Source organism: Caenorhabditis briggsae (assembly GCF_000004555.2).
Source record: "Caenorhabditis briggsae complete genome, chrIV, whole genome shotgun sequence".
In the NCBI taxonomy this organism is placed as follows: Eukaryota; Metazoa; Nematoda; class Chromadorea; order Rhabditida; family Rhabditidae; genus Caenorhabditis; species Caenorhabditis briggsae.
Window position 1 is genome coordinate 12633020 of NC_013487.2, and position 13710 is coordinate 12646729.

General features: G+C 36.6%; 1 protein-coding gene across 1 annotated transcript; it reads right to left on the reverse strand.

The window, feature by feature from the left end:
• Positions 1-5157: 5157 nt before the first annotated feature.
• On the reverse strand, positions 5158-6233 carry CBG08345 (the record flags this gene model as incomplete). The annotated part of the gene is made up of 4 exons (XM_002634500.2): positions 5158-5257; positions 5306-5451; positions 5495-5692; positions 6051-6233. 4 exons carry the CDS (start codon positions 6231-6233, stop codon positions 5158-5160), a joined length of 627 nt encoding a protein of 208 aa, XP_002634546.2.
• Positions 6234-13710: the final 7477 nt, after the last annotated feature.

Genomic DNA, 13710 nt, shown 5'->3' on the forward strand with positions numbered 1-13710 from the left:
AACCTAGATTGCCTTTTCAATTTCATTCCTCTTTTGCGCGAGATCCCGAAAAGCGAGAAAAAAGCAATAAGAAGGATTTGCCTTGGATTTCTCAGTGTGCAGGTGATAAGCTTCTTGCTTCTACTCTTTAGAGGAAAAATATATTGAGAAACGACGGAGGGTTATATTCACACGCACACATTCATTTCTGGCGGGATATAGATATGTTTGAAGGGATGAAGGGAGCAATAGGCGAGGTTTCTTTTTTTTCAGATTTACAATTCTTTGGAAAAAAACGAGAAAGAGGGTGATGAATATGAGCAGAATTTCTGCAAAAAGGGGTGTTTAGGGTTTTCAGATGAACAAGTACGGTATAAAATGAAGAAGCGGGGACATAGGGTTGGCAGTACTCTAGACGTACACTTTGACCTCAATTACCGTAAAACCTCTAATAGAACGAACCCCCCGGATCGNCCACTTTGAGCCTATATATCTCACTTCTTTTGAGAGATATCAAAAAGTGGTTAACTAGTAAAATGTTTATCAGGATATCAGCAACATTTTACTAGTTAGCCACTTTTTGATATCTTTCACAGGAAGTGAGATATATAGACTCAAAGTGGACGATCCGGGTGTCGTTCTATTAGAGGTTTTGCGGTATCTCGGTTCCTATAAGAGATATAAAATTTTTGTCAACTAATGAAAGGTTGGTGATAATATGATAAACATTTTATCAGTTGACAAATTTTTGATATTTTGCATAGAAACCGACATAATTGAGCTCAACGTGAGACACAATATAATAGAGTCCCCCTTTTCAACTTTTAGCTGTCATCCAATTTACCTCGGTTACTGTGAAGGATATCAAAAAGTTGACAAATTATTGATCTTAAAATCAGTAACATTTTGTCAGTTAACTGATTTTTGTTATCTCTCACAAGAGCTGAGATAATTGAGCTCAAAGTGCAAGCATATGGTGGGCTGGAATTAGATCATTAGAACAATTGTTTTAATGCATTCAATGCAGTTAGAATGGTTTCTATTTTTGTATCCATTTCACTTATATGCTTGAAACTAGTGAAAATTACTCAAATGGAAAAATGTCACTTTTATTAATTGGAAAATTATGTCCTACTTCTCCTGATTTGATCTAATCAACCAATTCAATTTCGACTCATTGTGCAAAACGTAACAAAAGAGAAAAAACTTGAAAATTGAAAAAAAAGAAACTGATAAAAATGCCACAAATTTCAATTTTGTCTCTCTCCCAACATACATCACTTATCAGGGAAAGAGAAGGAAGCTGAATAAATATTTACCAAAAATATTCGTTCTTTCAGAATCACCATTTCTTGATATACATATACAGTTATACAAGAAAAAAAACGTGACATTCTGTACTTTTGGTATACCAGGTCATGAGATTATTTTTTCCTTTTTTTTCGATACTTTTCCAGAAATAACTGGACACGAGAGGTATTAAAAGTGATAAACCGGTTAGTGAGGTCAGAGATTCAGGTGATGTCATCATATCGGTCGTCATCATACCGCCCGTCGGGGGACGGAGCAATCAAGAGCCAGAAAATTGGAAAAAAAACGAAGAAAAAAGGAGTTGTTGAGTATGGCGAAAGGCAAGATGGCAAAACGGGGCAAAAACGGGGGGACACATACACAAAAAGTAGAAGACGTTGTGTATTTGGTTGGGCAGGAAACAAAATGAGACGACGCGACGGGAGCTGCCCGAGAGCAGTTCATGAATTTTAAACAGGCTTCTCAACTACAACAACTCTAACGAACATTTCTCTATGTTTTCCTTTTTGTTCAGAGCTCTTTAGGAGCCCTTGGAGCTCTCTGGGAGCTCATAATTCATATTGCGACGGCGGGACCTAACTTTTCCTCCCTTTTTCGCAACAACTCTATAATTGAGGTTGGAAAAAAAAGCGGAAGGACCCTCCACACATACCCCGACAACACAAAAATGGTGCCCATGGGAATTGGGGGAGGAGGAAAACGGACTAGATACACACACGGATACTCACACACAAATAACAATGATCTTTTTGGTCTTGGCGCGGACAGGGTTTTGGAAAAAACGAAAATTAGAACTGTTGGTGCTGAAAAGTTGGAAGAAGAAGAAGATAAGTTTCGAGTTGATGAGCTGGAGAGAGAGAGAGAGAGAGAGAGAGAGAGAGAGAGAGAGAGAGAGAGAGAGAGAGAGAGAGATAAAGAGAAAGAGATTGGGTCAAAGACTGGAATGTGACCGTTGGCTGGAAGAAGAAGGTGTAGAGAATGTTGAGGGCGGAGAAAATGGTAATTCAGGTTTACTGCCGCCTTAAGAAATAGTGGGTCCAAAAAGCTGCGATGCTCTCTTTACGGTGTTCGCCGTTTTGAAGATACCGTGTTTTCTCTAAGAAGCATAACTGATACGTGCAATTAGAGCTCAATTATCTCTGTTCTTTCAAAAGATATCAAATTTTTTTTCAACTGATAAACTTTCTATCATTTCATCACCAATATTTAAATAGTTGACAGATTTTTGATATCTCTGATAGGAACCGAGATGATTGAGCTCAAAATGCACGTATATGCTGTGCTTCTATTAGAGAAAATATGGTAAATTTCAAATACCAGTTTAAGGGTTTTTGAAAGTAAAAAAACTGAGACCTTTTTTTTAAGAAGGAGAAGAATACGACAAAATAAGCAAGACCACTAAAAATCACTTCAAAATGTCAATGTCTGGAAAGTTCTAGGAAGAGGTTCTAGAATTTTCGAAGTTTCCAGAGATTGGCCACTTCTAAGAATTTCAATGATTTTGCAGTTCAGCTACCGTACTTTCTGTAACAACCACACATGTGGCTTTGTTGCCAATTATCTTGGATTTATCAAAAAGTTCTCAAGAATCAAAAAAAAATTATATTCGCCAAAACTTTGACATCTTCTGTATAAAGTGCCTAAAACTTTAAAAAATCGCATTTCAGAGGAAACGTGTTAAGTTGGGAGTGATTGAATTATTGGCTACGGTCTATTAAATTCTGTAATTTATTTTAAGTTTTTTTTTTCAAATAATATGATAAATAATTTATCAGTTCAAAATTTTTCTATATCTCTCATAGGAACCGAGATAATTGAGCTCAAAGTGCATTTTCAAAGTTTTGACTACAGTCTATTGGATTGTAAATTAAATTTTCAGCAATTTTTCCAAAATTCTAAAAAAAGGGAGTTCAGAACTAAATATATGAAAATTCGTGTCCGAAACACTGGTGACTATTTCATCAGAACATCGGAACGAAAATCAAAAACTCGTCATCATCATCATCATCATCATCATCATCATCCGACGTGTCGTTTCTATCTCATTTCTTCTCAGGAAGAAGAAAAGTGTGCAATATATGTTACACACACTTTTGCCATACATCCGTATTTCTTGTGCTCTTTCTCTCTCATTTCTGCCATTGAAAATCTTGTCTTCAGAGAGAGCCCTAGTGTCTCTTTTTCCTCTTTTTTGTCGTCGTGTTGCCCGAGATCAGCAGTCATTGATGAACAATCCTGGAGATGAGAGACGCAGACAAAAGATTTTAGGTCTAAGAATTCATGGATTCATCTGGAAACACGAAAGATCTACCGTAGGGTTCTAGAGACAATTGGCAGTTTTCTAGAGAAAAAACACATGTGCTCGCTCATAGGATCACGATATAAGTTTCGGGTGTGTTCGGAGACGAATACCAGATGTGGGAGGTTTTAAAGGGACATGGGAAACTAAAGGATTCGAGAAAAATAATCAACTCTGAGCAACATCGGAGGAACTACTACATAAGAAAAGGGATGAAAGCAGAAGAAGAAGGGATTCGAAAAATTGAGTATCGGATTGCAAACGGAAAGGTCAGTTTGGAGGAGAAGAAAAGGGAAAAAAAGCAGTTGATAAGAAACAAAACAGGGTTCAGACAACAACGGAAATTACGCACTTGGTTCGTATATTGACGTAATTTGGAGACACCTTATCAGGAGGGAAAACGGTAGATGCTGAACCTGAAATTGAAGTGATTTTCGTATTTTTAACGAATGTTCTTTGAAGTGAAAAGTCGAAAGATCAGAAATAGGGAAAACTCACACTAGAAATCCGAAAAATCCAAAAATTCAAATTTCTGATAATTCCAAGAATTCAAGAAAATTTAAAAATTCCAAATATCCGAAACATCTAAAATTCCGTAAATTCGAAAAATTCTAAACTTCAAAAATTCTAAAATCCAAATAAATCCGAACATTCTAAAATACTACAACTTTCAGAAAGTTACGAAAAATCCAAAAGTCCAAAATATTCAAAAAACCGAAAATCCGGATATTTCGAATTTTCTAAAATTTCTAAACGTTATCCGATATTTTTGAAATTCCGAAAATTCAAGAAAAACCCGATAAATCCTAGATTCTTCTGGTTTTATATTCTGAAATTCTGAAAGGCTCTATATGTATATTCTGAAACCCAAAAATTCTATAAATTTCAAAAACTCGAAAAAATCCATAAATTAAAAAAACCCAAGAATTCCAAAAAGTCCAAAAAATCCAAATACATAAAATTCGTAATTCCTAAAATTCACGAATTTCAAAAAATCAAAGAGTTCCATAAAACCAACATTTCCAAAAAGAAAAACCCGAAAAAAATCAAATATCTCCAAACCGAAATTTCCGAAAAACTAACCAAAATTTCTGAAATTTTCTGAAAGTTTCCAAAAATACGAAAACGTTCTTAAAATTCCAAAATTTTCAAAAAAAAATAATCCGAAAATTCCAGATCAAAAATTCCAGAAATATAATTCCTGGATGCTTTTAGAAATTGAAAAAGATAAATCAATCTCAAGCGCGATAACCAAATTTCAACGATGTGGTCGTGTAAAATATTCAGATATCACCTAACGCGTTGCTCAGCACAGAATCTACATTAGCCCTCTCCAAACCTCCCCGCCCATTCTCACCACTTTATTTAATATCCAATCACTTTCTATCAGTTACCCCACTCCAGTAAAAAAAAAGAAGTAAAACTTAATTTCCCAGAAACACATAAAAATCGGATTTCTCTATTTCTCTCCGAGATTTCTTCGGAAAACCCATAAAATAGTTTATTAGTATTTCATATTATTATGCATCGGGGGGAGAAAAAAACGTTGAGTCGAGGGAATCTGAGAATCAGAAAAGCCAAAGTGGAAGGGACGATCGGAATGCGACATTTACATTTTTCTCAGTTTCGACAACGGCTGAGCTGGATGTGGCATTTTTGGAGTTCTTTCTGAAATGGTGTCAAAATGAGAGGATTATCATAGATTTTAGAACTTACGGGATCGAGTGAATATGCCCGTCGGAAACTCGAATCGGAACAGAAACCACATCCCGAACAACTTTCCCATTGGCATCCACAAAGTTGGTTTTCAAAACTGGTCGAACTTTCAAGTTGACCTTTTCATCGCCAACGCTGGAGAACTTCTGAAAATTTCGATTTCTTCAAGCTTCATAATTCTGGAAAAACCTTGCGAATATCTTCTGGAGACAACGAAGTCGTTGGCTGACGAGTCACTTCTCCACTATTCTTGACTGGATCTTCGGTAGACGCAGTGATTGATTGCGTGATAATTGCTTTAGCTGCTGGTTTAGCAACTTTCTTGTTCTTTGTGAGAATTAATGGTTGATTGAAGATGTTGGCTTTTTCGGCGGCGATTGGTTGAGCCTGTAAAGTGTTAAGAGTTAAACAATATCAAAAATATCAGTTTCAAATTTGGAGAACAAACATTCAAACAATTCATCAGTAAACTGACCAAGTTTCGATATGTATTTGATCAATTTTGAGCTGAGTTATCGCTTATCTCATGAGAATTCTCAGAAAATTACGTCGTTCATCTTTGGACAATCATAACAATATCTAGACTTGAGGAATCGCTTTGAGAATTTCAGTAGCTTTGAATCAAACTTAAAATTATATTTCTACAGATTTTCATGCTTCCAAGATACTTATGTCTAAAGATTTGCTAATTTTCGTCAGTCCGGGGGATTATGAGCCACCCTGTATTTCGAAAATAAAAACTCACATGATGCGAGTTCATAGCTGCCATCATTCTGGATCTCAATTGCAAATTCGGTGGTGGCTCGACTCCAGAAACATCTCCATTTCCTCCATTTCCCACCTGCTTGGCTCTTTTCAGACCCTCTGGAGGTGGTAGAGAATTGACCAGGAAAACTAGAGAAATGAGAAAAAGAACAAAATATTTCATCGCAATCTGAGACAGTGATCTTGGCAGAAGTCGATTGGAGAGGGTTAGATGAGGGAGAAGAAGTCGTTTAAACAACACAACCAGTCTTTCTCGGATAAAAACGGGATTGGATAATTGGAGAAAAAAGAAAGAGGAGAGATAAGTGCGTTATGTCATAAACCCCCCTATCTCTCGGAACGGTTAGCCTGAGGGAAAAGGGCAATGTTTCAGAATTGAAGCCATACTGGAATGATTTCATTTAGTGGAAGTTTTAGGAAATATTTCAGCAAAGAAGCAATTTCGAATTATCAGCTGCAAGCCACTTTCAGAATGACTTCATAATTTCAAAAAACTTAAATTGGCTGTATCAAAAAAGTTCTTTGAATTCCAGAAATCGTGGTCAGTTTTAAATCTTAAAGATTTTTCTGGTAGCGGCGCAGCACCTCCAGCTTTGGGCCTCAAGTTCAACTTCTCGGGCGGCTTATATGATTGGAATTTCGAGAAAAATATTTTTCGTGTTTCGAAAGGGATCCCTTCTTTTAAACGACATCTTAATGTTCATACTAATCAGCAGAAAGACTTATCATAAATAATATCAAGCTTACTAGGATTAAATTTAGTATAGATCTCCGTCAGTCAATCTGTCAGGCGAAAGAGCAAGATTTTGTAGGGATTCCTGGTTTAAACAAAACGTTATTGATGTGTTATTGCCTCCTAATGGATTTCAGGGGAAAAACTGTAGAATATAAAGGAAGTATAATAAAAACTACAACAGGAGGCAACAAAACCGCCAACTTTGAGCCTATATATTTCGTTTCTTGTAGAAGATTTCAAAAAGTTGTAAATTGATAAAATATTTTTAATATTATGCACTTTGCCAGTTGATCACTTTTTGATATCTATCAAAAGAAGTAAGATATATATGGCTCGAAGTTAGCGGCTGGGAAGGCCTATGATTACGGTATTTGTGAAACACCTATAACCTTCTTGTTGGATTAGTGATTCCACAAACTCTGTTTTTAGATATCTTGAATTTTGAAGTCCTACATTTCTTAAAGTCTTAAATTCATTCAGAACTATTTTTTCGAAATTCGTGATCTCACTGACGATCCTCGAAATCCTTCACTTTTCCATTTTTCCAGAACATTCTGTTCGGATTCGATCTTCTCATTCTGGCGTCCATTTCATAGTCACTTTCCCCTGACAATCACTTTCTGTTTATTAGCATCTTCTTGTTCTTATCCCGAACGACGCCTTTTTCTTCTTATCCGTAAACTGGTCTTCTTATTCATTTCTATTCCCTTTTTCTTGCCCGAGACTCATGTTATTGTTGAAAGAAAGGGAGAAAAAGAAAATGAGAAGAAGGGGAAAAATATCATGTTGCGACAAATGAAGGAAGGAAAAAACAGAAGAAGCGAAGGAAGGTGGCAAACATGGAATAATGCTTCTGTTATTTTTTTTTTCTGTCTGCTGATGGAATGATTTTTGGACCAAAACAAACACATTTATGAGTTAAGGAAATGGTCTGGACCTCCAGAATATTGGAGCGTTTTTCCAGTTTTCAGATAGGACGTTGGGACCTATTATTCTCAAAACAAACCTCAACTCAATATTTTCAAAATTTTGAAAATTCTTTTGAGTTTTTTAAAGCCGAGCATCTGTCAGGTCAACTGAATCTCAAGGTTTTCAAATCTATCGTAATCCAGACGCAACTGAAAAGGGCGTTTTGAAGGAAACTTGATCCTTTCAGACTGGAAATTAGTTGATTTGTCTAGAAATAAGCCACTCGTACTGATGCTGTTTGGGACCTTGAAACGCTATAAAAAGGGAGACTAGAATCGAGTAGCCTTCGGATACCTAGAATCCAAGATCCTCAGAACCCAAGGTCCAGAATCCCGAAGAATGAAGTCTTAGTATCTAGCATTTTCAGGTTTCTGATATGCGGAAACTAAGGTTTTTAGACCTAGGGATTCTGGTATCATTACAAGGATACTTCGGATCTGGGATGCTTTTGATCTATGATCTTCACAGTCGGGGATGTTTAGGACTTGATATTTTCTGAATCAACTTTTCGACATTTTTTGAGCTCTAATCTAGGATCTGGATGATTCAGAATCCCAAATTGATAAAATGATCTGAAAGCGCGAAATTTTTGATAAACCTCATTATTTCGTTTTTCGCGTTTTCGAAATAAGTCAATTTTCGCACTCTCAGGAAATTCCTGAATTCCAAAATTTCCTAAATCAGAATATACGAAATTACCAAAACTTTGAAACCAGGAATTTTCGAAATTTTTCAAAAAGGCCATTTCGAACATCTCTGACTGTAGGATCTGTAGATACAGTACCGGTTTAAAGAGATGCAAAACTGAGCTTTTCAGTTGATTTCGGTCATTTTCAAGAGTCTGGAGTTCGGCTGTCAAGTGTCCAATCACTTTGAAAATTTTGGAGGGTGTAAAACAGACCTAGATTCAAAACTTTGCATTCACATACTTGTTAACAGTTTCCTAGTTTCCCAGCTATCTGCTGATATCGGAAAGACACCCCAGTTTTTTCCGATGTTGTACTGAAAATGTGAAAGGAATCAAGGGTCCTTCAGAAATCGGTAAAAAGCTGAAAAACTAGCGATTTTCAAAAAATGTTGCAAATGGAAAGTTTTGAATCTAGGTCTGTTTTACACCGTCCAATATTTTGTGTGATCCGACGCCTGAGACTCCTGAAAATGGCCAAAATCAGCTGATAAACACATTTTTGTGTATCTCATTGACCGGTACTGTATCTGCAAAATTTTTGAGCATCTCAAAATCTTGGAGCAATAACCAATGACTGGAAAACAGGATGAATCTAAAACCGTCAGAAATTAAGACTCTCCAATTTGGAACCCAATGATCCTACGATCTCTTTGGTATTCCGAACAACTTGATCTCCCGGGTGATGCATAACCTCATGCCCAAAAATTCTCACGATCCCGTGTTGCTCTTTCTAGAATTTTTTCCTCCCGCTTCTTCTTCTTTTTTTCTTCTTCCAGTCATCATCTTATATACATTCTCTGCGTCTCTTCCTCCTTCCCAATAATTTTCACTAATTTCTTCTCTCTTTTTTTTGTTCAACCATTTCTAGTTGTTACAAAAAGCTCAAAAACGTGGTGCTGCTCCAGAGAAGAGTCATCAGAAATTGTTTGAAGCATTCTTTTTTTTTCTTTCTTTTTAAAGAGATGACTCTAAAAATAGTGCTGTGAAAAAGAGAGAAGTCGGTGAACAAGAAAGTCTGGGAGGCAAAACGACCCATGTCTCTTTTTTATTTTTTGCTCTCGTCGTTTTTGCTAGTTGGCATTTTACTTTTTATTCGATTCACTTTATCGTAGAGAATAGAGAAGAGAGCTGCATTTCTTCTTCTTCTTTTTGCTCCATAATTACTAGGTCTTTTGTGTCACCACAATCTGCGCATGCCTTCTTTTTACTCCACAATTCTCCCGCCTTTTTTAGCTTATTATTTTATTTTTCTTAACAAAATAGCATCCATTCTGATGCATTCTTCCATTTCTTCTTACATGACTCATTATTTTTTAGAAGTGTTATTTTCCAGAAAATAGTTGGTAAAAATAGATGAAAACCTATGAATGACTTATAAATCCAAGTTTTGTCCCAGAACTCGAAATTTTGAGTTTTTAGAATTCCCGAAAAACAGCACCTGTCATTTTGAATCTATCGGAACCCTGAAATTCAAGAAAAATCTAGCTGTCCATTCGATTTTATCTCAAAACCTAAAATTTTCATGTCAAGCCTACCGTAGTCTTTTAAACGGAATTTGTAAGAAATGTGAGCTGAAAAAAAAGAAAAAATGCTTGGATCAGAAAAAAGGTTTTCTAGAACATTTGTAATTTAAAAATACCTTCAATCCTCCAATAGAAGGGCTCCCACTTTGTCAAGTTTAAGGTCAATTATTTCCACCTCTACGCGAGATATCAAAAATATATCGACTGTTAAAATATTAGTGATATTGTGATAAATATTTTATCAGTTGAACAGTTTTTGCTATCTTTTGAATGAACCGAGATAATTGGGCTCAAAGTTTAAAGTTATAATGCACTTCTATTAGAGGTTTTACGGTATCTTACAGACGATCGCCGAAAGTTCTTCGAATCTTTTTTAATTTACAATTGGAAATTTTCATAATAAAACATTTTTTATGATCAAAAATATTTCTAATTTAAAATATCAGAAAAAATTCGAAACAATGATGTACCATAAAATGAATGAAACTTTTCTCTGATGTTTTCAGTTATTAGGTTGGCGGGAAAGTCTTTGTCACTCTGTTTGTTTAATCACTGTTCTCGTATATGGAGGCTGTGTATGATATCGACTCTAGTGAATAACAAGGTGATAAGAACCTTCCATATAAACAAGTCCCCATCTCCTTCCCTGCTCCTCATCTGTAATTGAAACGATATGTTTGTTCCCACTGCTATTCACATCAGACATGTTTTGATTTACCTCTTCCTATCTCACACCACGATGAAGGATTCGGAAACTTTCTTGAAGAATGTGTACAACACACATGCCCCTCACTACAATACTATTCGCAATTGGTTCCATCGTTTCGAAAAAGATGACTTCTCGCTCGATGAAAAGGATCGCTCTGGGAGACCCCGTGAGTTGGATTTGGACAAGCTGAAGCACGCATTGCAATCGGATCCATTTCAATCTAGCCGTGAACTAGCTGTCACATTCGGAGTTCACCATAGCACAGTCCTTGAAGGTTTGAAGTCTCTTGGAATGAGAAAACTTTTTGGTCGATTCATACCTCATCACCTGACTCAAGCCAACCTTGACCGCCGAGTCGACGATTCGATTACTCTTCTCACTCTCCACGCGGGCGATCGATGGCTGGACCGGCTAATAACCGGAGATGAGAAGTGGGTCTTCTACGATAATCACCACAGGAAATCCCAGCGGGTTGGAGAAGGAGAGAGCCCACAGGATGTCCCAAAACCCGACCTTCTCCGAAAAAAGTTATGCTCTCTGTGTGGTGGGGAGTGGACGGCCCCATCTACTGGGAACTTCTGCCCGAGGGCAAAACAATAACTGGAGACCTCTACACTACTCAACTACGAAACCTCAAGAAAGCAGTCGACCGTTCGGCCCTGAAAGACAAGAAAGTGTACTATCAACATGATAACGCTCGCCCACATGTTTCGAAACAAGTGAAGCAGGAGCTGATGGGATATGGATGGAATGTTCTCCCTCACCCCCCGTATTCTCCTGATCTTGCTCCTTCCGACTATTGGTTATTTGGCGATATGACACGTGCCTTCGAAGGAAGAAGCTTCAATTCCCGTGGAGCGGTCGAAGCGGCACTCAAACAATACTTTGCCTCACGCCCGGCTGGATTCTACCGCAATGGAATCCATAAATTGAGGGAACGTTGGAGACATGTTGTTGATAATGATGGACAATATAATTAATTATTCGGTTATTTTTTCTTTGAGAAATAAACTATTGAAAAAGTGACAAAGACTTTCCCGCCAACCTAATATGTTAAATTTAGGATTTAAAAAAATTTCAGCTGAAACAGTTTTCAGGTGTAATAAACGTTTTATAATAATCAGGAAACCTCCGAATCGCATCTTTGGAGCAATCAGTCATTCAAAAAATTGAAACGAGAAAATGATCAATTATGAAGTACTATGTTTCATTTAATAGTAACCAACCCTTTACGTTCACTTTGAGCTCAATTATCTCGGTTCCTTCGAAAGATATCGAAAACTTGTCAACTGATAAATCGTTTATCATAATATCACCAATGTTTTATCAGTTATCAAATTTTTGATATCTCTCATCGGAACCAAGATAAATGAGCCGAAAGTGAATGAGCATCTGATAAATACGGTAATTTCAAAATACAATTGATTTTTGCTACTTCAAAATCCAGGTTTTTTTTCTCAAATCCCCATGACATTTCTCATTTTCCCAAAAACTTTTTTCTCCCAGTCATAAGGTCCTAAAGCCTCCTGACCTCCCATACATCCCTAATCTCCTTCCCCTTATCCTAATCATCTGGTTATTCTTCTTCTTCTTCGTCATATATTTTCTTTTCTTTGGCTTTGTCTACTGACGCACAAATCCACCACAATTTATTGTATATTCTTCTTCCCGTTTGAAGACACCTTTTGATTGCTCATGATCACTCATAAAATACAATATGCATTCTCTTCTGGATCTTCCTCTAGGTGACTATAATAGCGAACTAATAACTGATTAGATTTGGTCTCTTACTAACGTTATGAGTCAGGAAATATTTTTTCGGCCCAAAAATTGCGATCCTTCAAGTTTTTCCTTGCTTTTAATATTATTTTTGTAGACAGCCACATGCTTAAGTCCAAAATAAACTTAAGAACATCCAAAGAGATTATAAATACTCACCATGGAACGAAAAACAGGTACAGTAAGCCGAAACTTGTTTTCTATACATTCTATACACCGGAAATTTTCAAAAGTTGATTCAAAACATCTACCGAATTCGTATTCTGATCCCAACTCTAACGCCGACATCCGGATTTTCCAGAAATTGATAGATCTTGTTCTTGAAACATCATTTTGAATTTCCGGAGTTTGAAACAATCTGACGTCTTCCTTAGATCCACTTCTTACCAAGTGCACGTCTTCTTCTCTGTTTTGGCTCCGCCCTTCCTATCCGTATTATCCCCCTAAGCTCCGCCCATCGCTCAGGATTCGAGCATCACCATTCGATTCATAATTCATTGACAGATTTTCTCTTATAGCTAGTTTGCAATTCTTTGAAACTCTCAACGGACATAACATGTTCGGAGCACCATCAAACTTTTCGGAAAAAGAGCAAAAAGAGCAAAAAGCGAAAAAAAAGATTCTTTTGGGAATTCTCACTGGGCCCACACACATACACCTCTTTTTCGCCTTGGCTGCATTTTTTCTCTGTCTTTCTTTAAACTTTTCAATGCTTACTTTTTATATCCATTCTCTTTTTTTTCTGTTTTTGGCATGGAGCATCTGAAAAAATAGGATAACATTGAAGAGAAAAAGGCGAAATTTCTGAAAAAAGCGAGAAAGAGAAAAGGCGAAAAACAAGTGACAAAAAGTAATCCAATTGATGGGGGGGAGGGGGGGAAAGAGGAGAGTGAAACCGTTTTACGACCTGTTAAAGGGTCCCCCATTCAATTTATGTATGTGTGTTGCCTTTTTTGAGTAGTGAAGATAGATTTACAAACAGTCGGGTTAGACGCGTTGATGCCCCATAAATTCGTCAGGCAGATTTTGCTAGACTAGAATGGATTTTTAACTGATTATTAGGTTATCATTGATTATTAGGTTATAGACTGATAATTAGGTTATCACTGCTAAAGTTTTGGCTTCGGAAGTTTTCAACCAACTGTTCGAGTTTTCAGTTTTTGAAAAATTAAAAAAAGATGTTTTTAATGAAATTATCCTCAATATCTCTAATAAATCTACATTCCAATCTTATTT